At 42.2% G+C, this 24,457-nt stretch overlaps 1 protein-coding gene across 2 annotated transcripts in view; it reads left to right on the forward strand.

The window, feature by feature from the left end:
* Positions 1–20,968, forward strand: part of LOC105463242 (sushi repeat containing protein X-linked) — a 74,977-nt gene extending 54,009 nt beyond the window's left edge. For both annotated transcript variants that reach the window (XM_011710247.2, XM_011710248.2), the window contains 6 exons: positions 2,559–2,685; positions 8,777–8,898; positions 9,636–9,815; positions 12,897–13,030; positions 15,411–15,532; positions 20,401–20,968. In XM_011710247.2, the coding sequence (XP_011708549.2) occupies positions 2,559–2,685; positions 8,777–8,898; positions 9,636–9,815; positions 12,897–13,030; positions 15,411–15,532; positions 20,401–20,584 (869 nt within the window). In that variant the 3' untranslated portion in view covers positions 20,585–20,968. The remainder of the gene's footprint in view (positions 1–2,558; positions 2,686–8,776; positions 8,899–9,635; positions 9,816–12,896; positions 13,031–15,410; positions 15,533–20,400) is intronic.
* Positions 20,969–24,457: the final 3,489 nt, after the last annotated feature.

The raw sequence follows: 24,457 nt of genomic DNA on the forward strand, positions 1-24,457 counted from the left end.
TAATAACAGACTTAGGTCTCTGGGGCATCAGCTGAAGGGCAGACCAGCTGGTCTCACCAGCTGAGAGAGAAGGCAGCTGCTTGAGAATGTGTCAGGATCAAGTCCTGTGGAGGCTCTTCAAGGGTTCATGCGGAAGCTATGACAGGCCATCACAAAACAGTATGTGTGCAAAGGTTGGCGGAAAACACTAGGTTAGCAGCAGGCAGACACACAAAAGGGTTTGGTTTATTAAAATAACTTCAAAATATGTAATGGCATTTAAAAATCCCAGACCACAAAGAAATTCCAAAAGAGAGGAAATGCTTCTTCCCAATCTATAAATGGGGACGCTAATAACACTGCTTAGTCTAATGGATGGTTGTGCAAATTCAGTAAACTAATATAGGGAGGATACTTAGCATGGGGTGGGCATGTAGGAAGGATTCCTCCAACATTAGTTATTATTTGTAATGATTTATTTCTTCTTGTTTCTTCTTTGGAAGAACACTGTTTCTGAAAAGCTTGGCCAGTTCAGCTGATCATGATTAGCTAGAGATAAGCTGGCTTTGGGAAACTCTGAGATTCTTCACCCAGATAACCTATCTTGGAGCCTGTGTGCTTACACTGTTAGTACCTCTAGATACAGAAAACAAACAACAATGTATCACCCGGACATTTAGTTTACCTGACAGAGACTAAGTTGCTTTTCACTCTGACCATGCTTTTTCACTTCAAGAAAATATGGTAACACAATGTAATTTTACAGTGAAATCTATATGCTAATAAATATACTTTCTATAATGTAATTGCCAGCTCTATTTGACCAGCAGGGGGCAGTCATTATATACTTGTCTTTCTGTGAAATGTTCATTTGAATTATGAAAGTTTGTCTTCTCTCACCTATTATAGTAAAAAATTAAATTATTTTTCAAAAAAACTTAGCAACTGAGAATAGACATCTTGAATGCACTTAAGGCAGCTTCCATTTCATCATAGTATTTGTATACCTTTTAATATCCCCGAAATAGGGATGCATTTCACAATTAGGAGTGACTTAGAGTCAACAAAATATGGTGGTTATTCAATTTAGGATTGGTGCATTAAGGCTGTTAAGTTCACACCCCACTGAAGCATGACATAGAATGAAAATGAATTTGGATAGCTGAAGGCAAAATTGTTTAATAAGTTATTCATAACTTCTTACCCTAAATAAAATGAGAAATTATTAGACAAGACACAGGAGAAAGTATATAAAGAATTTTACTTGGTGCATTTAGTCTCTCAAAGACATCTGTCATTCAGAATCAAAAGGACATTTAACTTTCATTAAGGCCGTACTAGCACTTAATACTTATCAGTTGATATGTAAAGTAACGTGAAGCTGAATGTCCTTAATTTGCTATGCTCTCTTTAAATACATTCTCTACCTGTTCAGAAACATTAAGTAGAATTTGCAGAAATTTGAACTTCCTCTTGTGATTTCACTTCAGCTATAAGATGAAATACAACCCAGTGTAGAGCTGACATCTTATTTACTTCGAGCCCTCATTAACCACCCATCCTTGTTATGACTATCGAGGATGTCATACCTATGACCACATAGAGAAACTACTTGAAGAAATTTGGGAGGCTTTTGGAGGTCCAGAGCCACAGTAAAACTGCTGTCCCAGAACACAAAACCATAAGTGTAGTTCAGTAGCAGTTCAAGGGGAGAATGGACCCAGACAGACCATTGCCTATTTTAAGATATTAAGCAATATGTTGATAATAGATAGCAGAAAGAGAGAGAGAACTTGTTCTGGTGGCAAGTGCTCTGACTTAGATTATAATTCACAGTGCCATTATCTACATGTGTGATCTTAAATAAATCACTGAATTTCTTTGAGCCTCAGTTTGCACATCTGTAAAATGAGAAAGTTGGGCGGTTCCTCTATACCTCCATAGCATTCACTTTTACCTTGCCTGGGGCATTGTCATTTTCTACCTCATGTTATATTTCATGTGGGGTAATGTAATCCCCCCAGTACATGGCAAATTCCCTGAAATGTCAGAAGCACATGATTCTTTTGCCTTTGTGCACCCCCAACCCCAGCAGTTGGAATGAAGCCTTGGATAAGATTGGTACTCATGAAAAATTTGTTGCCTTGAATTGAATCTGACTAGATGATAGCTAGAGTGCCTTTCTCTAATATTCCATGATGCTGTCCTCAAAGCAGGAAGTACTCACTAAAACCAAATGACTTCTAGTTTCAGCTGAGTAACTGCCATGTGGCCATCAGTAGGCAGAGTTTGGAAGCATGGGGAGGAAAGGCTGTAACTAATGAATTACCCACAGGACACCTCGCAAGGCCAGTTGATTGCAGGTTTAGCCCTGCACATGTGAGTATTTAAACAATCTTCAAAACTTAGCAGGAGAGTAAAAGCATTATGAAGGGAGAAAAGGCGAATATATAGGATGAACAAACTCTTTGAAAATGGAGAATACCCAGAGGCTTTGGTATTTTAAACTTTGGGTGTTGAACCCCAGTTTGACTAGATATTTCTTGATGATGATGAGAATATTTTGGTTATATTTTCAGATATGGAACCTCCTAGAATCAAGTGCCCAAGTGTGAAAGAACGCATTGCAGAACCCAACAAACTGACAGTCCGGGTATCCTGGGAGACACCCGAAGGAAGGGACACAGCAGATGGCATTCTTACTGAGTAAGTGAAAGTTGGCAGATAAAATGATGTTGTCTCTTTTATGTGAGATGTTTGCTACCCAGAGTAGGGGAGTGTATATATGCTGGTCTGTTTATGCTTTCAGATGTGGTCCTCATGGTCACTACCTAATATACTATATATGTCACCTATGTATTTGTTGATTACCTGTCTTTATTATAATATGTTCACTGCTATGTCCTTAATGCCCAGAACTGTGTCTAGTACGTAGTTAGCACTCAGTAAATCCTTACTGAAGGAAAAAAGAGAAATAAGGGGTGGTGAATAATGTGATTATTTTATTTATTTATTTATTTATTATTATTATACTTTAAGTTCTAGGGTACATGTGCATAACGTGCAGGTTTGTTACATATGTATACTTGTGCCATGTTGGTGTGCTGCACCCATCAACTCGTCAGCACCCATCAACTCGTCATTTACATCAGGTATAACTCCCAATGCAATCCCTCCCCCCTCCCCCCTCCCCATGATAGGCCCCGGTGTGTGACGTTCCCCTTCCCGAGTCCAAGTGATCTCATTGTTCAGTTCCCACCTATGAGTGAGAACATGCGGTGTTTGGTTTTCTGTTCTTGTGATAGTTTGCTAAGAATGATGGTTTCCAGCTGCATCCATGTCCCTATAAAGGACACAAACTCATCCTTTTTTATGGCTGCATAGTATTCCATGGTGTATATGTGCCACATTTTCTTAATCCAATCTCTCACTGATGAACATTTGGGTTGATTCCAAGTCTTTGCTATTGTGAATAGTGCCGCAATAAACATACGTGTGCATGTGTCTTTATAGCAGCATAATTTATAATCCTTTGGGTATATACCCAGTAATGGGATGGCTGGGTCATGTGGTACATCTAGTTCTAGATCCTTGAGGAATCGCCATACTGTTTTCCACAATGGTTGAACTAGTTTACAATCCCACCAACAGTGTAAAAGTGTTCCTATTTCTCCACATCCTCTCCAGCACCTGTTGTTTCCTGACTTTTTAATGATCGCCATTCTAACTGGTGTGAGATGGTATCTCATTGTGGTTTTGATTTGCATTTCTCTGATGGCCAGTGATGATGAGCATTTTTTCATGTGTCTGTTGGCTGTATGAATGTCTTCTTTTGAGAAATGTCTGTTCATATCCTTTGCCCACTTTTTGATGGGGTTGTTTGTTTTTTTCTTGTAAATTTGTTTGAGTTCTTTGTAGGTTCTGGATATTAGCCCTTTGTTAGATGAGTAGATTGCAAAAATTTTCTCCCATTCTGTAGGTTGCCTGTTCGCTCTGATGGTAGTTTCTTTTGCTGTGCAGAAGCTCTTTAGTTTAATTAGATCCCATTTGTCAATTTTGGCTTTTGCTGCCGTTGCTTTTGGTGTTTTAGACATGAAGTCTTTGCCCATGCCTATGTCCTGAATGGTACTACCTAGGTTTTCCTCTAGGATTTGTATGGTATTAGGTCTAACATTTAAGTCTCTAATCCATCTTGAATTAATTTTCGTATAAGGAGTAAGGAAAGGATCCAGTTTCAGCTTTCTACTTATGGCTAGCCAATTTCCCCAGCACCATTTATTAAATAAGGAATCCTTTCCCCATTTCTTGTTTCTCTCAGGTTTGTCAAAGATCCGATGGCTGTAGATGTGTGGTATTATTTCTGAGGACTCTGTTCTGTTCCATTGGTCTATATCTCTGTTTTGGTACCAGTACCATGCTGTTTTGGTTACTGTAGCCTTGTAGTATAGTTTGAAGTCAGGTAGCGTGATGCCTCCAGCTTCGTTCTTTTGACTTAGGATTGTCTTGGAGATGCGGGCTCTTTTTTGGTTCCATATGAACTTTAAAGCAGTTTTTTCCAATTCTGTGAAGAAACTCATTGGTAGCTTGATGGGGATGGCATTGAATCTATAAATTACCTTGGGCAGTATGGCCATTTTCACGATATTGATTCTTCCTATCCATAAGCATGGTATGTTTTTCCATTTATTTGTGTCCTCTTTTATTTCACTGAGCAGTGGTTTGTAGTTCTCCTTGAAGATGATGTGATTATTATGCATTGCATGCCTGTATCAGAACATCTTGGCTGGGTGTGGTGGCTCACGCCTGTAATCCCAGCACTTTGTGAGGACGAGGCAGGTGGATCACCTGAGGTCAGGAGTTTGAGACCAGCCTGGCCAACATGGTAAAACCCTGTCTCTACTAAAAATACAAAAATTAGGCAGGTGTGGTGGCACACACCTGTAATCCCAGCTACTCGGGAGGCTGAGGCAGGAGAATCGCTTGAACCCGTGAAGCTGAGGTTACAGTGAGTCAAGATTGTGCCACCGTGCTCCAGCCTGGGTGACAGAGTGAGATGCCATCTCAAAAAAATTTAAAAAAATCTCATGTACCCCATAAATATATACCTACTACATACTCACAAAAATTAAAAATAAAATAAATTTAAAAGAAGGGGTGGTGAGAAGGGAAGGAGGAGCAGAAGGGGAAAGAGGAAGCCAGTTGGTTAATTTAGGGATAGAGTAACCCGCATTGCCTGCCCAGCCAGACCCTACTCATGCCCCCAGGCCATTACCTGCACTGGGAAGCCGTCTGTGTCTCCCAGGTGGTGCCAGAGGCTGTCGCTCTTGTGCTCTGTGAGTACAGTTTAGTGCAGAACTTTTTCACCCCTTGTTTTTTGGCTGTATTTATCTCTTTTAAAGCTTTTTAATTTATTTTTAAAACTCCTGACCATATCAGACACTTACAGATGCTTATTTAAAAAAAGGGAAGGTATCGGCCGAGCGCAGTGGCTCACGCCTGTAATCCCAACACTTTGGGAGGCCAAGGCAGGCGAATCACGAGGTCAGGAGATCGAGACCGTCATGGCTAACACGGTGAAACCCCGTCTCTACTAAAAATACAAAAAAATTAGCCGGGCGTGGTGGCGGGTGCCTGTAGTCCCAGCTACTCGGGAGGCTGAGGCAGGAGAATGGCATGAACCCGGGAGGCAGAGGTTGCAGTGAGCCGAGATCGTGCCACTGCACTGCACTCCAGCCTGGGCGACAGAGTGAGACTCCGTCTCAAAAAAAAAAAAAAAAAAAAAAAGGGATGGTATCTTCTGCTTTCTTCCCCACCTCTACCCCATTCTCCTGGACCAATTTCATTCATAGTTTGACATATATCTGAGTTGCTTTTTGTTGGTATGTTTGTTTTACCAACCACAATGAGAAGCACTGTTAAGAAGCTTTTAAAAATGGGTGGATCCCTTTGTGAGGGTTAGCTATGTGTTGTTCTAATCTAGCATTTGGGCCTGTATCCCTGCAACTGTTTGGTTGGCCTTCATATTCCCTGGAGACCACTACTTCACGTTAGCATGTTCATATCTGTGCCTTAAAGTTTACGGGCATATTAGAGCTTCCCACTGAGTTTTCATCTGTCGATAAAAGGATACCTCTAATTTATCTCCTGGTGATCCATAAAGCAAGAAAAGACTTTCTAGAATCCTATCAACCCAGGCTGTGCATGACAAAACATTTTTACACGATGATTAGGCAATAACAGTACATTTTCTAGTGAGAGGAGGCAGGACATTTTGTTCCTACATTCCAATAATCTTCCCCCAGTGCCTCATCTAGCTTAAGTAATACTACTAGTTATGCTCTCCCATTGTAACTTCTCAAAGATAAAGTTTGACCATTAAAAAAGTATTTGCTATCACATACACATCCCATGAATCCCTTTGGAGAAAATGTAGGCAATCAGAATTGAAAAGTAAGTTGACATAATCAGGGATTGGGTTTTATTTACCTTTGACTCTTCAGGGTCTAGCACAATGCCTGGCCCAGCCCCTACCACATAGTAGGTTTTTAGATTTTTGCAACTCTGACTGCTGTTGAAATCCTGTGTAATAAACACAAAACATCAAGCCATCAGATGACTCTGTTTGTCTACAAGCTTTGTGAGAATATTCACCTTGTTGTTTTTGTGGGTAACTTGTGTAATATGGTTAGGAGTGTTACATTTTATTTGATTTTTTAAATTTTTTGAGACAGAGTCTCACTCACTCTGTCGCCCAGGCTGGAGTGCAGTGGCAAGATCTTGGCTGACAGCAACCTCCACCCCCCAGGTTCAAGCGATTCTCCTGCCTCAGCCTCCTGAGTAGCTGGGATTACAGGTGTGTACCACCACACCCTGCTAATTTTTGTATTTTTAGTAGAGACGGGTTTTTGCCATGTTGGCCAGGCTGGTCTTGCACACCTGACCTCAGGTGATCTGCGCGCCTCGGCCTCCCAAAGTGCTGGGATTACATTTATGAGCCACCGCACCTGGCACGATTGTTACATTTTAAAACAGCATCTCAGTACTCTCCTGTCCCTTTGTTCAAAGCAGCTGTCTGCTTCCAGGGTTCTACAGCCCAGAGGCCAGAAAGGTTTAGAGCAGGATGTGATGGGAATGCACTCCAACAGGATGAGGAGTTCAGAGAAGGCTGTCTTGTTCCCTTTACAGCTCTCACTTGGGCTCCTTGCTGCCCTGGCATTTCTCCTATGACCCCTTCCGCCATTTCCTATCCAAGCTACTGCTCTATAGCTCCCTTGTGAGGGAGAAGGTTCTAGTGTCAAGCTCTGAGATAAGTGCTTCTTGTGAGTCCCCTTATTTACTCCTTCTGTTATTTGCATGCCACAGGCGAAACAAAGTCTCAGAGAGGCTACATCTACTTATATTTGAAGTATCACTCCTCTCAGGTTTATCTGAATTTAAGTTGTGCTTTCTTTTTTTTTTTTTTTTTTTGAGACGGAGTCTCGCTCTGTCGCCCAGGCTGGAGTGCAGTGGCCAGATCTCAGCTCACTGCAAGCTCCGCCTCCCGGGTTCCCGCCATTCTCCTGCCTCAGCCTCCCGAGTAGCTGGGACCACAGGCGCCGCCACCTCGCCCGGCTAATTTTTTGTGTTTTTAGTAGAGACGGGGTTTCGCCGTGTTAGCCAGGATGGTCTCGATCTCCTGACCTTGTGATCCGCCCGTCTCGGCCTCCCAAAGTGCTGGGATTACAGGCTTGAGCCACCGCGCCCAGCCTTAAGTTGTGCTTTCTAAAGACCTTAAAGCATCTAAAGCCAACAGCAGCATGTCTCAAAATAGTGGGATTTCTGACATTTTCCCACGACCCCTCTCTCATACCTGGTAAACAGCCACCTCACCCACCTACATGTAAGGCTTTCCTCAATGGTGACAATGATAATACCACATGTTCATTATTAGCACATATTCTCATCATTCCCTGAACTGTAGGGAGATGGGGAATTTATATGTATATTGAAAAACAGAACATGGATTTTGATCATGCTATACTGATTGGTGTTCTCATTAGGCAGCCAAGAAAAAAGATGAAGTCACCCTAGCTGTGTGACCTCGGGCAAGTTATTTAGCCTTTTTATGCCTCAGTTTCCTCATCTGTGAAATAGAGATAATACTACCTACCTAATAGGGTTGTTGGATTAAATGAGGAGGATTACATAAATATATGCAAAATGCCTAGAACCATGCCTAACATGTAAGATTTATGTAAGTGCAAAGAACACTTTTAGTCATTATTATTGTTATCAGGATAACCAAGGAATCACAGAGAACTTGCCTTTAGGTCTCCACAGTCCCAGATAGAAAGAACAGAGAAAGTTCTAGTACACCCTGCAGGCCCAAATTGCCAGTGACTGCTTGGACTATATTCTCTAATGATTTTCCTCACAGAAAATTCCCTTGTCTTCCCAACAGTGAGGCAATTCAGGTCCCACCTGGAACAAGAGTGAGATTGAAGGAAGAGATTTGGGCCCTATATTTTTCATCCTCCCTCCCCTCTCTACCCACTTCCCCACCATTCTACCTACAGCCGGAAAAAAGTCTAAGCTTCCCAGTAGTTTGGGTCTTCCATTTTCTGGTCACAAACTGCTCTTCTAAAACAGACTAAAGCTTAGGAGATTCTATTCTTTGAGAAATTTTTGTTCTACTTAAACTAGTCTAATTGTTGCCCCTCAGTCTCTCCATGTCCTGTAAAGAGTGGGGGGTCGTCACTTGCTTGTCAGATCCATAATGTCATCTTTCCTGTTTCTGATTTTTTTTTCTCTCTCTAAGTGTCATTCTGAAAGGCCTCCCCCCAGGCTCCAACTTTCCAGAAGGAGACCACAAGATCCAGTACACAGTCTATGACAGAGCTGAGAATAAGGGCACTTGCAAATTTCGAGTTAAAGTAAGAGGTAAGAATACTGCTTTTTGTCCCCCCCACCCTCCCTTTAGAAGAGCAAAGGGAAGCAGGTCCTCAAGCCAGAACTCTCTCAAGTGCCTACTGTGGTGGGTGACTTGCCAGCTTTAGATTAGCCTCTAATGAGGCTTGGGGAAGTGCCCTATCTTAATGCCTGAATTTCATGATATACATGATATATATATGGATGGGCGTCAGTGTTGCCAGATTATTTAACAAGGACTAGTCTTATAGGAGCCCATAGCTGACTGTCCCGGAAGAATGTTATTCAATAATTTTTCCATCCCTGAGCTTAGGTGACCAGCTGAAGCCTGTGAGTCCATCTACAACTAGGGTGAATAGGATCCCCCTAATTTGGGCCACCAGGAGAACATGTTCTTAGTGTTCTGGAACCATTGGTATGAAAGAAAATGTTTTTAACGATTATTTTATGCCTGATGGTTTGGGCAACTAATTGCTAACCATCTTTACTCCTTACTCTTCTGGACTTCACTTCCTCATCTACAACACTAGGAACTAAACCAGTTGATATCAGTGGTCTCATTGGTATGGATGGGTGACCATTGCAAGGCTCACCCACTGACCAAATAGTCATCCCTCCTCCCTCACTCATTTCACAGGCTGATGTAGAAGCCTGATTGCAAAGCTGATGCCCCTGCATCCTCACCTTTTCTGCTTACTCTGTGGATGGGAGCTCAGCACTGAGACCCCTCTGGACTTGTGTCCCTACAGTCAAACGCTGTGGCAAACTCAATGCCCCAGAGAATGGTTACATGAAGTGCTCCAGCGATGGGGATAATTATGGAGCCACCTGTGAGTTCTCCTGCATCGGCGGCTATGAGCTCCAGGGTAGCCCTGCCCGAGTATGTCAATCCAACCTGGCTTGGTCTGGCACGGAGCCCACCTGTGCAGGTATGTACGCAGCCCCTCCAGCCTGCAGCAGAACCTGTAAACCCCTTGGTTCTTGATTCCAGTGCAAGAGAGGTTTCCCTTCATAGACTCTGAGAAGTTCCTGGCCATCCCTCTTTATCTGAGTGGATGAACATAGTCCCTAGATCCCTGCCGCAGCTCATCTCATCTGTTATCCGTCTTGCTTCTGCCTATCCTCTAATTTCCCTTTCATGTCCTCTAAGGAAGAAGCTCAAGGTAGGAACCTAGGGCCAGCCTTTGGTGACATTATGAATCAGCAAAATTTGCTGTAGTTTTCTTTGTTCTAGAAATGTAAGGATCTTGTTTATAAAGCCAGTACACTGTCATATAGAGACAATATCATAACTGCTTTGCATCACTGGCATGAAAGTCACATACACTTTGGGCATTTGGAATCTTTCCTCCTATGTAAAATGAAGAAAATAATACCTCATCTACCTCTTGAGTTGTTGTAAGGATTAAATTAGGTCATCTGTGGAACAGTGGAATAGAGCAGTGCCTGGTACACGTAAAGCCTTATGCCAGCTCTTATTCCTGATGAACAAAAATTGGGCTGGGTAACGAGTCTGAAACTCAGGCTAGCCAGAAAATTATGGACGTATCTCTTGTTTATAGACTTCTCTTTTTCTCATTTCCTGGTACCCTTTCATCTTTATCCCTTTCTTTTAATTGAAGCCCCCATTTAGAGTTAAGTGACAGAGAGACATATATACCATCAGCTAAATGCCTGAGATTCTTCAATTTCATGTGTTAAAGTAGAAAGAACACACCTATTATAGACTCCCTACCTAAGGACTTCACGCCCACCATGTTGGCATTAAGGCCTGGGGTGTGGTGTCTAACAGGCTGCTAGACCTATGTGGTCCAACATGGTAGCCACTAGCTATATGTGGCTACTAAGCACTTGAAATGAGGCTATTCTGAATTGAGATATGCTATAAGTGTAAAACATATACCAATTTCAAAATCTTAGGGTGAAAAAGAATATAAAGTATCTTACTTTTTTATATTGATTACATGTTGAAATGAAATATTTTGGATATATTGGGTTAAATAAAACATAAAATCATTTCTACCTATCTCTTTATACTTTTTCTTTTTGTTTGTTTGTTTGAGCTGGAGTCTCACTCTGTCGCCCAGGCTAGAGTGCAGTGGCGTGATCTTGGCTCACTGCAACCTCCGCCTCCTGGGTTCAAGTGATTCTCCTGCCCCAGCCTCCTGAGTAGCTGGGACTACAGGTGCGTGCCACCACGTCTGGCTAATTTTTTGTATTTTTAGTAAAGGTGGGGTTTCACCGTGTTAGCCAGGATGTTCTCGATTTCCTGACCTCATGATCTGCCCGCCTCGGCCTCCCAAAGTGCTGAGATTACGGGTGTGAGCCACTACGCCCAGTCTCTTTACACTTTTTTAATGAGGCAACTAGAAAATTTAAGATTAAACATAGTGGCTTACATTGTATTTTTCTTGACCAGAGCTATCCTAGACTCTGAGCCCCTGGGGCAGGGAAGAGGGCAAGAAAGAGGGCAGGAACTGGGTATCACTCAGTGTGACATCCTAGTACCTAGCGTAGAGTGTGGCACATGGCAGGCACTCAGTATATAATGGCTGAATGAATTAATGTGTGAATGAACAGATACTTCAATACAAACCTAAAATGTGAATTATGAAAACCAAGATTATAAATCATACATGGCATCTACTGGTTTTTCTCATATTATTTCTTCTTTGGAGCTAAGCCTTTTGTTTGCCTATCTATATAACATCCTTCATTGACCTTGAACAGCTGGAATTAGTTGTCATGTATTTGCTTAAAGGGAAGACCTATTATAAAACTGCCTTGTCCCATGTCCTCTATGCCTGTGTTGCTTGCTCTGTGGCCTTTGTGTCCCACATTGCTTTGTCCCTTCTGCACCAAGGAGGCAGACTTCAGAGATTCTGAGCCATTCCAAAGCCAGCCTGGCCATTGCCCATTCTCTTACCCTTCTGCCTCTCTGCACCCCTTTCCCTAGCAGATACTATGGTGCTTGGCCCATATGTCTTTCACATTCGCATCTATGTTCAAAAGGCTACTTACTGCAATTAACTGGGTCTCTCTGTCTGAGAGCGTTTTTTCCCTGGCTATGAAAGCACTGTCAGCCCATGCACAGAGCCAGCCTGAAGTGATGGAGAGCTAGTGCCCCAGAAGCAGCCCTCAACAATGATGGAGCAATTGTAGAAATACTCCAGTTCCTTCCAGTGGGTTAATTCTGGAGGTATGTTGTATATCATCTCCTAGAGTTCCCCAGTGGGAGTGAGTTCCAAATGCCCACAGGAACAACTTGCTTGATAACCAACTGGTATTGTTTTCTTTCCCTCACTGTCTCACTTCCTGACATAGGCAGAATAATGGTCCACCAAAGATGTCCACATCCTAATCCCCAGAACCTGAGAATATGTTACCTTACATGAAAAAAGGGACTTTACAGATGTAATTAAGTTAAGGATTTTGAGATGGGAAGAGTATCTTGGAATACCCAGTGGGCCCAATATAATCACAAGCCTTCTTATATAAAGGAGGCAGAACTGTGTCAGAGTCATAGAAAGAGATGATGGAAGGAGAGATCAGAGAGAAGAGAGATTTGAAGATACTACACTGCTATCTTTGAAGATGGAGGAAGGGACTACTAGCCAAGGAATGAAGGTGGCCTCTCGATGCTGAAAAAGACAAGAAATCAGATTCTCCCCTAGAACCTCCACGGGAACATAGCCCTGCCAACACCTTGATTTTAGCTCCATGAGGCCAGGATCTTTTCGATCCTGACCTGCAGTATCTAAAATAATAAGTTTGTATTATGTTAAGTCACTAGGTTTATGGTGATTTGTTACAGCAGCAAGAGGAAATGAATATACTTCCTCACTCCTCCACAAGTGCTTCTTGGGACCGCCTCCCAAATAAACTACTTACACTTGAATCCTTATCTCAGGGTTTAATTCTTACACAAATGGTCCTGTGTGTCATCACAGGCTCTGTTGAGCCAGAACAAGCAGAAGGTTTCTGACCCATGTGGCCATTTCTGATTACAGCCATGAACGTCAATGTGGGCATCAGAACGGCAGCTGCACTTCTGGATCAGTTTTATGAGAAAAGGAGACTCCTCATTGTGTCCACACCCACAGCCCGAAACCTCCTTTACCGGCTCCAGCTAGGAATGCTGCAGGTGAGTCCTCCAGGCAGGGCCGAGGTGGCAGGGAGACCTTTAACAGGAAGGGCCCAGCCATTTCACTAAAAGCAAAGGCCAAATTCAGTGCCTAATCCACTTACAGTGAGTTTCAGGAACTGGCACTTTAGAGCTACCACCATTCATTCCTGGTTCTGGGCCATAACCTGATTAGCATTGACTCCTTAGAGTTAACCCAATCATTTTCCAACTAATGAGGTTGCCTGTCTTCACCAATAAGTCTAATTGACATACTGTCCAGGCCTAGCCACAGAACAATTGTCTTTGCTGAACCTGTCCAGGATATGCCTGGCTGAAAGCAATCAATGAGCTGCCTGCCCAAAAGGCTGGCCCAAGAGATGAAAGGAATCCAGGAGCCCTCGGTCCCCACATTTTTCCCAGGGAATTTCTTTGACTCTCAGAGGGTGACAGCCATTTTTTTTAGCACAGTGGTTCTCAACGTGTGATCCATGGACTGGACCAGCAGCATCAGCATCACCTGGGAGCTTGATAGACATGCCAATTCTCAGGGCCCCTCCCAGACCTACTGTGTCAGAATCTACACTTTTAACAAAATCTCCAGGTGATTCCTAAGCACTCTCAAGTTTGACGGGCACTTTTCTGGGAAATATGTCCTTCTCAACTATGTAAATTTTGTAGCTACTAAATGAGCAACCAGCATCTTGGGTGTGTGGGGAAGGATGACTAGAAACTATAAGGATCAAACTAGAAGTTGCTTGCTTTTGTCCTGAAGCTGGTTTGCAAAAGAGTGGCCAACTTCACTGAATACTAAAGAGGCAGGATGTATGCTGTACCATGGATACAGTGCTGCACATTTTTTTTTGAGAATATTTTATTCATTTGTTACAGTGGATAGAACTAAGTGCTTAAAACAGTCTTGATTTAATCAAGGGCTACAATTTACTTCTCATGTCAGCATTAATAAAATGTATAATAATAAGTCTCTTTTCACTCTTCCCACGTACTTGAAGAATTGCCTATGAACTCTGAAGAGCCATATAAAATTTTTGTGAGCTCCCTTAATAGTAACCAAATTCACTGCATCTTTACCCCCGGTCCCCACTAGCTTACCTCCCCTTGTATCTCCTTGTCCAAGCCAGGGGCCTGCTCTTCAGAAAAGACAAGCTTATACTTCTCTCTTTTGTGGGAAATTGGCATTGCAGGCTATATTCCACCATCATGCATTTCCTCATCTGTTCTTATTCCATAGGAAAATGAATTAAGCCAAACAACTTGCTTTTCCTCTGTGTCAGCAAACTATGGTGACCCATGGCTAGTTTCGGTAAATTAACTTTTATTGGACACAGTCACACTAATTCATTTGTGCATGATCTACAACTGCTTTTGCACTACAATGATGGAGTGAAGTGATTAGGACAGAGGCCATCCAACCTTGCCAAGCCTGAAATACTCTCTGGCCCTTTACAGAGAAAGATTGCCGTCCTTGCTCTAGTCTGTCCCATCCCTTCAGACACTTGCTAACTTAACAACTGGTTGGATAAGATATTTAATATCAAGATGTTTTGGTGTGACCTCCTCTTCCAAATATACTTACGTTTGCATTTTAACCAGAGCCTTCAAAGAAAGGTTTGGTTGACATAGGCATTTCAGTGAGAGTAATACAAAAGCCTATTTGTAACTTTTTGAACTTCTCAACCAGTTCTGTAACTTCATGTAGGGACGTTTCAGTGGAATTTTGGTAAAACATATTTGATGTTTTCATCTTTCAAGACTTCAAAATTTCTTTTCCCATGTAGCCAAATTCATCATATTTGTCTTACATTACTTTTTCTTAATTTTTTATTTTTATTGCCATTGCCATTCCTGATGAGCCCTGCTGACACGTGGTTGACTGGGCCACATTCCCAAGGTTCTTGGCAAGAGCCAGCTTAGAGGCTTGGAACCTTTTATCCTCTTTTCCCCTGGGATTGGGTGTGGAGGGCATAGGGCAGGGGAGTGTGGAGAGTGGAAACAGAGCAGAGAAGTGGACTCTGGAAATAGAGTAGTCTTCTGTCCTTGCAAAGAAAAAGTTAGAATCCTCTGGGGTGGTCTTGGACACTTTTTAGGAAATTTGACTCACTCAAGGTCTCACCCTGTCTGGAAATACATAGACTGCCCTTTTGCTTAGGTTTTCAAAATCCCACTGTCAAGCCATATCGGAATGATTCCTCTAGGAAAGGTATTTAGGTTTTATAGCCACGAGCTTAACCCCATTTTCTCATCTGTTTTCAGTACAGTTCAGAGTGAGCAAATAAAGTTCCAGAGACAGGCCAGTGCTACTTCTGTTGGTTTCTAGTTTGATGAGGATGTCTTTTTTCACCATGCTCATACTTCCCCTGTTGGGTTTTCTTTTTCCCAGCAAGCACAGTGTGGCCTTGATCTTCGACACATCACCGTGGTGGAGCTGGTGGGTGTGTTCCCGACTCTCATTGGCAGGATAGGCGCAAAGATTATGCCTCCAGCCCTAGCGCTGCAGCTCAGGTAGGGGAAATTTCTGTTCTTAAATCTTATCCCCTATTAATGCACTTTTAACTGATTAGGTTCCCTGGTTTCTTTCTATTCAGGATGGAGTTCAGGCAACCTTCAATGTTTAATTGCTTTTATTCTGGGAGTGTTACAACCATGCTAATCAGTATGTTGCTGTTTGTTCAAATACATTGTGCAATGGGTAATTACCAGTGTTTTCTTTCTTACCCCCTCCAACCAACCGTTTTTGCTTCGCGCACATGTGTGTGTATGTGTGTGTGAGTGTGTGTGTGTGTGTGTGAGAGTGTGTGTGTGTGTGTGTGTGTGTGTGTGTGTGGTTGGTGGAGGAAGGATGGCTAGGAGAGGAGGACCTGAAAAAAAGACTTAAGCAATCCTTGGTCTTATTAGAAAAGTACGCATCCAATTAGTCTTTCCAGGCTTGGTCTCTTTTTTCTCCATTCTTGCAGAACACTTGTTCATACCTCTGTTTTAACAATTATATTTTACTTTCATAACCCTTACAAAGTTGGAACCGTGGATTTTAGTCTCTGAATAATGATGTATTAAAGAAGCAGAATTCAACAACCAAAAGATAGTTTCAGAATAACCCAAATTTCTACTTGCATCTCTTGACCACTGTAAAATGGATAATTAGACTAAAGCAAAACTCCTTAAAATCTTCCTTTCTCACCCAGCCTTTTCAAAACCCATTCAGAAAATTCTGCAACAAGTTTTAAAAAATCATTGACACAGGATATGAGCAAGTAGTACTAAATAAGCAACAGCTTCAAAAAACCTACTTTGAGAATATTCACCATAAATATTTAGATATCAACACAACTCTCTGTCTTAAGTTTTGTACAGTTCAACTTGAAATAAGAGGATTCATGAGTTCTCTTTAGTCGACTGATGAATGGAGAAGGCTGGGTACACTCATGTGCTTTTCTTTTTGTTATATTTTACTGCATTTGCATGTAGCACCTCCCCATACCGACTTTTGACATCAGTAGCAGAACTTTCACATGTTTGCTACTCGGTACCTAGCACAGTACCTGGCACCATGTTGGCGCTAAGTGGAGTAAACGACTCAAAATTTCATTGAAACAGCCTTACTATTTCCAGAGTTGATAACAGCTTTTAAAAGTATATTGTAGGCCGGGCGCGGTGGCTCAAGCCTGTAATCCCAGCACTTTGGGAGGCCGAGACGGGCGGATCACGAGGTCAGGAGATCGAGACCATCCTGGCTGACACGGTGAAACCCCGTCTCTACTAAAAAAAAATACAAAAACTTAGCCGGGCGAGGTGGCAGGCGCCTGTAGTCCCAGCTACTCGGGAGGCTGAGGCAGGAGAATGGCGTGAACCCGGGAGGCGGAGCTTGCAGTGAGCTGAGATCCGGCCACTGCACTCCAGCCTGGGTGACAGAGCGAGACTCCGTCTCAAAAAAAAAAAAAAAAAAAAAAAAAAAAGTATATTGTATATTTACAGTTAGTGTACAAATACTTCAAGTTGAACTGTACAAAACTTAAGACAGAGAGTTGTGTTGATATCTAAATATTTATGGTAAATATTTTCAAAGTAGGTTTTATGAAGCTGTTGCTTATTTAGTACTACTTGCTCATATCCTGTGTCAATGATTTTTTAAAACTTGTTGCAGAATTTTCTGAATGGGTTTTGGATTGAATGTGTCTGTATGTGTGTCATCTTCATAAAATCTTGTTGTGCTTTTAAACTGTTGAATCTACTTGAAGAACAGAAAAATGCGATTAAAAAATACTTGCCATTCAGATTGTATATGTTGGGGCTGCCATAGACTTCTATAGGCAGAAGATGATTTTAAATACATTATATGGTGGTTCTCAAACTTTTAGCCTCCATCAGAATCTCCTGGAGGGCCTGTTACAATACGTATTGCTGGAGTCTACACTGTAGGCTGTAAACTGCGTTTCTGATTCAGTAGGTCTCTGGTTATACCCGATAATATGCATCTCTAATGAGCTCCCAAAAGATCACATGGTGAGGACCACTGGCCTAGTTTTTTACCAAAAGCTTTACAGTTTTGAAATAGAACTTTTGCCCAGCAGCCTTCAAGAAAAGGGCCAATCTCTATTTTGCAGCTGGATGATAGTCCAGGTAAAAGTCATGCAGAAATGATCACTCAGGTGCATTACCTAATGGATTCTGTGTCAGGCCGGCATGCCTGTGTTATCAGACATATCAGTGAGAAACAAAGAGCTTGGCAGAAACTTTTCCCTTTGAATTGGAAAGGTTTCTTTAGACACTTTGGAGTCTACTGCAGAGGAGAAAAGATGATTTAGGCAAAGAATGGGAAGCAAAAGAGGAGAAGGAAAAGCATAATGCCTGCATAATCTAAAAATTCTTTTGTCTGGCTATAAGACTATTTTCAAATAGCACTGAGGCCATGATAAAACCCTTGAAGGGAGTCAACAGAAAGAAGAGACTGGGTCCCTGGGGTTGCAGGGTCACCACCTACCTTCTTTCTTGCCCTCATTTCTTTTTTATCTGGAGGTATGATCTGATTCATGCTTTCCAGAGGAATTTTCCAGCAATCTCAAGGAAGACGGGGACCAAGAAAGCCATAATTTCTATACCCACATTATTCTTTGAGTCTACAGTGTTCCCTGGAAGATTTTCCAGGAAGAACTCCTTCCAATCTGACGACAGACACGTATGTAATTCAGACATACTGTCGGCATCACACCTCATCCCCGATTTTGTGTGGTGTTTGATCATTCATCCCCAAGATTTCTGTGGTCTTTCGGCCCTAGTGGGATGCATTCCTGTGGCTGCTGCTAGCCTGCTGATCCAACCACTCAGCTCTTCCCATGACAGTTTTCCCCCTTTACATTCTATGTCAATCAAGGCACAAGACTTACACAGGAATGTGTGTGGTAGCAGATGGTGGCACCGTGGTGGTGGTGTGTGTGTGGGGGTTTCCCATCCTAGTCTCACAAGCACTATAAAAAAAATGAATGGCCGGGCGCGGTGGCTCAAGCCTGTAATCCCAGCACTTTGGGAGGCCGAGATGGGCGGATCACGAGGTCAGGAGATCGAGACCATCCTGGCTAACACAGTGAAACCCCGTCTCTACTAAAAATACAAAAAAATTAGCCGGGCGTGGTGGCAGCGCCTGTAGTCCCAGCTACTCGGGAGGCTGAGGCAGGAGAATGGCGGGAACCCGGGAGGCGGAGCTTGCAGTGAGCTGAGATCCGGCCACTGCACTCCAGCCTGGGTGACACAGCGAGACTCCGCCTCAAAAAAAAAAAAAAAAAAAAATGAATGCTCCAATTTCTTATCAGTCACCCTTTCCCACAGGCTTCAGCCACCATATTCCCTATTCCTCTGTTTCCTGAGAGCTCCCTGTGCCAGAACTCCTCCATGCTCCCAAAAGTAAACTCAATACCCTTCCTCTTAAAGATGCAGAGCATTTTATCTCTTCATTCACACCCTACTTTGCAGCCTACATTCGCGTGTTCGGAACTCATTAATGCACTTTACAGTCATCTACTTCTTAGCTCCCCTCTTAGCACTGCAGGAAACCTGGCAGAGGCACTGTCATGTCCTCTTTTTTTGCATTTCTAGTCACTGGGAGTGAATTTGCGATTTAGCTTCCCACTGGGATAAAATACTAATTATTCCCTTCTTCCTTGAAACTCCCTCTTAAAAGGCAGAAAAATGTAGTTTGTGTTTTATGTAATGATTTTTTAACCTTGATCTGTTTGTATGAGGAAAACATATTTCACTTTAAATCCAGATGACAGTGTATATTCTGCCTCATACACAATCTCAAAATATCTAAACTGAAAAAAAAAATCTGGAGAAGAGAGTGAGTGGGCTCATTTGTTCATTGGGCTCAGCTTACCTGTTTGTTTGCTTTCTCTAGCTATTCTCATCAAATATGTTTGTGTTGATATGAAAATCATATTTTTTAGTTTAAATTCTAGTGTGGTAGAGCAGAAAGAACACCAGACACTTGAAACCACTTCATATTCTTTTTTGGAATTATTTGGGGTACAAATTATGATTAACCAAGTCAGAATACATGGGGTGTAGACCAAGCTCAATCCCTTATAACTCTGCAGTCCTGAGCTGGCCACTGAATAGGCCAGAACTATCATGCTGGGAAATGATGTCAATCAGCTTTACCTAGCCCAGAGTTTCTCAGCCTTGGCACTATTGCTATATGGGGATGGATAATTCTTTGTTTGGCGGGGAGAGTTGGCTGTGCATTGCAGGATGTTTAGCAGCATTCCTGGCCACTACCCACTAAATGCCAGTCACATCTTCACTCTCCACTGTGACAACCAAAAATATCTCCAGACATGGCCAAATTTCCCCTGGGAGCGGGGAGCAAAATCACCCCTGTTCATAATCACTGACTTAGTCCTAGTGTGTATGTGGTCATGCAACACTAGTCAGCAAATGTGGGTTTGGGGTTGATTCCAAACTTGGGTTGATTCCAATTTAATGAAAAAAAATCTGTTAGCCTTGTATGCACCTTGTACCAAATGTTGGTATATGGCATCATTGTAGGCTGGAAGTCTTCCTGACTATAATCTAAAACTAAAGCAGTGCTTTTCAAACTCTCATGTCCATACCAGTCATCTGGGGATCTTGATAATAATGCAGATACTAATTCAGTAGGTTTGGGGTGGGGCATGGGAGTCTCCATTTCTAGCAAGTTCTCATGTGATGCTGCTGGTCCAAGGGTCACAGTTTGAGTAGACAGGGTCTAAAGGATGATTCAGTCCTTCATGGTATCAAAGCTTTCTCTGCACACGGTCACAGGAGGGCTCTGGTTGACCCACCAGGACCCTTGGGAGTCATGGTTTGACTTAGTCTCCTCTTTTCTTTGTCTGCCACAGGCTGTTGCTGCGAATCCCACTCTACTCCTTCAGTATGGTGCTAGTGGATAAGCATGGCATGGACAAAGAGCGCTATGTCTCCCTGGTGATGCCTGTGGCTCTGTTCAACCTGATTGACACTTTTCCCTTGAGAAAAGAAGAGATGGTCCTACAAGCCGAAATGGGCCAGACCTGTAACACCTGACATGATGGTTCCTCTCTTGGCGGTTCCTCTCTTGGCTGTTCCTCTTCATTGTCTACATAGTGACATGCACATGGGAAAGCCTTAAAAATATCCTTGATGTACAGATTTTTATTTGTAATTTTTAAAGTCTATTTTATTATGAGCTTTCTTTGCACTTAAAAATTAGCATGCTGCTTTTTGTACTTGGAAGTGTTTCAAAAAACTTAAATGACTGTATTTACTCTTTCTAACTTTCTTTACTCCATCATGGCTGGTTGATTTTGTAGAGAAATTAGAACCCATAACCATACACGGGCTATCAACATGTTATTCAATGTGATACCTAACTCTTTTCTATTTTGTTTTTTAAATAAGACTTTTATTAATAAAATGTTTTGGAGCAAATTTAGTAGAACTCACTTTGTTTATCAAGCACCAGCCATACTTGTTCAGTGTGGTCAGTGGTTTCAGGGTTGTGATCCTTAGTGGTGTTTTAAGAATGGAAAAAATTTAATTAGTCTTTTAAGGAGCTCTGCTGAGCTGGGAGAGAGCTGAGCTGTTTGGGTGTTCAAGTAGCCAATTAAAGCCACAAGCTGAAAATGAAAGAGCTAAGCCTTTAGTCACAGTGATGGAACAAGCAAGAGTCTAAAACCAGAGGAAGCACCAACTTCACTGTTCCATTTTCCCCTGTGGGACAGCACACTGGTCAAGATTCAAGTGGAGCAGCACAGATGTGGGGTCATCTTTCTATTGAGGGAGACTCAAACAAAAGGCTCTGGCAGTTTTACGGACCCTGGAGTCATGTGGTGGGGTAGGAGTGGAAAAGTCCTGGGTACTGAGGCAGAGTGAAGGAAAGTATCTTCAAATTTTTCCCCTTTTCCTTACCCCATAAGATCTCAGCAGAGGAACCTGAAGACCTCTTACCCAAGGCCTCAGATAAAGGGCCTAGAAATGAAAGCACAGGGCTAGGAATGTAAATATGTGAAAGAGCGTGATTGGCCAGGGGGTCTGAGTCTTTGACTGCAACACCCCACAGAGACTGCCATATGACTGGCTATGCACCAAGTCTGGTGTGTGGAGGGCAGCTTTTCCGGTGAGGCCTACCAGGCAAAGTGTTTATCATCACCTATGGTCAGGCCTGAAAAATCACATATTGGTTTTTAACCAGTAGCCAGACTCCTCAATTCTCCCATGCAAACCTTGAAGTTTTTCCTCCATTTTCAGAATATCAGTTTGGTTCAAAATCTATTCCTAAACAAAATAACGAAGTGAATGATATTTCCCACTGATTTCCCACTGAAAATCTTGCAGAAGTTTTCTGTGTACCTTTTGGACCTTATAGAAACAATAGATAAATTCTTTTTTTTTTTTTTTTTTTTTTTTTTTTTGAGACGGAGTCTCGCTGTGTCTCCCAGGCTGGAGTGCAGTGGCGTGATCTTGGCTCACTACAAGCTCCGCCTCCCGGGTTCACGCCACTCTCCCGCCTCAGCCTCCCAAGTAGCTGAGACTACAGGCGCCCGCCACCACGCCCGGCTAGTTTTTTGTATTTTTAGTAGAGACGGGGTTTCACCATGTTAGCCAGGATAGTCTCGATCTCCTGACCTCGTGATCCACCCGCCTCGTCCTCCCAAAGTGCTGGGATTACAGGCTTGAGCCACCGCGCCCGGCAACAATAGATAAATTCTAACATGCAGAGATTTAACACAGAAAGCAGATTTAACAATTTTTTTTTTTTTAAATATGAGGCAGGGCCATTGCTGAACTGCCAATAGGTTTACAGTCTATTTACAAGCTTGATTTTGTTTACAAAGCGTACTAGAAGCCACTTTTTGACTTGTGTCTTCTTCAGATATATCAGAAAGGTCAATGGCATGGCTCATAGAGGAATGTCAAATAGTGACCAATTGGAAACCATGAAAAGTTCAAGAGGGCTGGGAAGAGGGTGAGGGATAAAAGACTACCAGTTGGGTTCAGTATACACTGCTCAGGTGATGGTTGCACCAAAATCTCACAAATCACCACTAAAGAACTTACTCATGTAACCAAATAACCACATGTTCTCCAAAAACTTATGGAAATAAAAGGAAAAAAGAAAAGTTCAAGAGATCATTTGTCACAATTAAGCAAGCATATATCTGCCTCTACCTGTGTTAAAGCTCTCTTGTCTTTGACAAGTCAGCCTGTGTGCCCTTTGCCCCATATCCTGAAAGGTTCAAGCCTTGAAGATGCGCTGACATTTAAGGAACTACTTGGATTTCTTCAAACCAATTTACCTGATGACTTGGAATATTGCAAGCACTTTTCCCAACAAGATCAACAGACTATTTGAAGATCAATGAATGCACTATGGTATTTTAAAAATAAATACCCTGCATTAAAATTTGGGGACATTTCTAAAGATTAATTAATAGCCTTTCTCCAGAGAACCGGTTTCCCACTGGAAATCTTGCAGAACTTTTCTATGCACCTTTTGGACCTCATAAAAACAAACAAACAAAAACACAATTCCTAGTTCTGCTTGCTCACAGTTTGGTACTGCAGAACTTCTACCATGCATGTGTGTGTGTGTGTGTGTGTGTGTGTGTGTGTAGGGAAGAGGGAGGCAGTTAAATGGGCTGAACTCAAATGGAAAACTGTCTCCAGTAGATGACAGCTGAAATCTCAGTTCAGTTCTTTTAAACTTAGTTGGACTGCTTGGAATCTGCCTCCACTCCTAGTCTGCACATGTATGATTCTGTGATCAATCAGAAATTTAGGCAGCCTACATACAGAATTTAGGGCTCCCCTTGTCAGACTCTCTCCTTTCTGAGATTTTCCTTCTCACTCTTCAGTTGCTATGGTTGCCCTTACTGTCTCCTCAGGTTTGTTAAGCCAGTAAGACTACAGACTTTCTGTCTTCATTTAAGCCTCCCCTACCTTCAACCGCAGCATGGTGCATACTACAACCTGCCCTTAGGCAAAATTTTTTTTAAAAACCCTGATGATTAATCAAGTTTATTTGCCTTCCAAGTGATGACTGCACTCCGGTATCTGTCTGCTTTTTGGCCTCTCTCCAATGTCTTCAGGTAGTGTGTGCATATATAAATATATACCTATATATTTATATATAATATGTACACACATACATATATTTATATGTATTTTATATATATATAAAATATTTTATATATATATAAAATACATATAATGTATTTTTAAAAATTTTTGCCTAAGGGCAGATTGTAATGTGTATATAGTGTGTATATATATCTAGAAGGTGGAAGAGTCTATCTAATCCATTCACAGAGAACTTTTTTTTTTTTGCAGATTTACCTCTACAAACTCTCAACTCTTGAGCTTAGATCATTGGCGTGGGCAATGAAGGAGAGGAAAGGCAGTGCACATTGAAGCAAGGATTAATGTTCAGGATGTTGATACCTATACTCTTCCTGCAGTAAAAATTACCCCAAAAATCAGTGTCTTAAGACAACAAACATATTATCTCTCACAATTTCTGTGGGTCAGGGATTTGGGAGCAACTTAGCTGGCCTATTCTGGCTTGGAGTCTCTCTTGAGATTGCTGTCATATCTTGGCTGGGGCTGCAGTCAAAGGATTGAATGGGGCTGGAAGATCTGCTTCTATGGTGGCTCACTCACATGACTGGTAAGTTGGTTCTGGTTGTTGGAAGAGATCTCTGTTTGTCTCCACATGGATTTCTCCGCAGAGTGTTGCATGAATGTTCTCATAACATGGTAGTTGGCATCCTCTGGTAAAAGTGATCCAAGAAAAAGCAAAGTGGAAGGGACAATATCTTTTATGACATAGTCTCAAAAGACATGCACTGTTACTTCCGCAGTATCCTGTTGATCCAACAGATCAGCCCTATTCAATGGGGAAGAGGACAACACAACAGG

Source organism: Macaca nemestrina, chromosome X (assembly GCF_043159975.1).
Source record: "Macaca nemestrina isolate mMacNem1 chromosome X, mMacNem.hap1, whole genome shotgun sequence".
Lineage (NCBI taxonomy): Eukaryota > Metazoa > Chordata > Mammalia > Primates > Cercopithecidae > Macaca > Macaca nemestrina.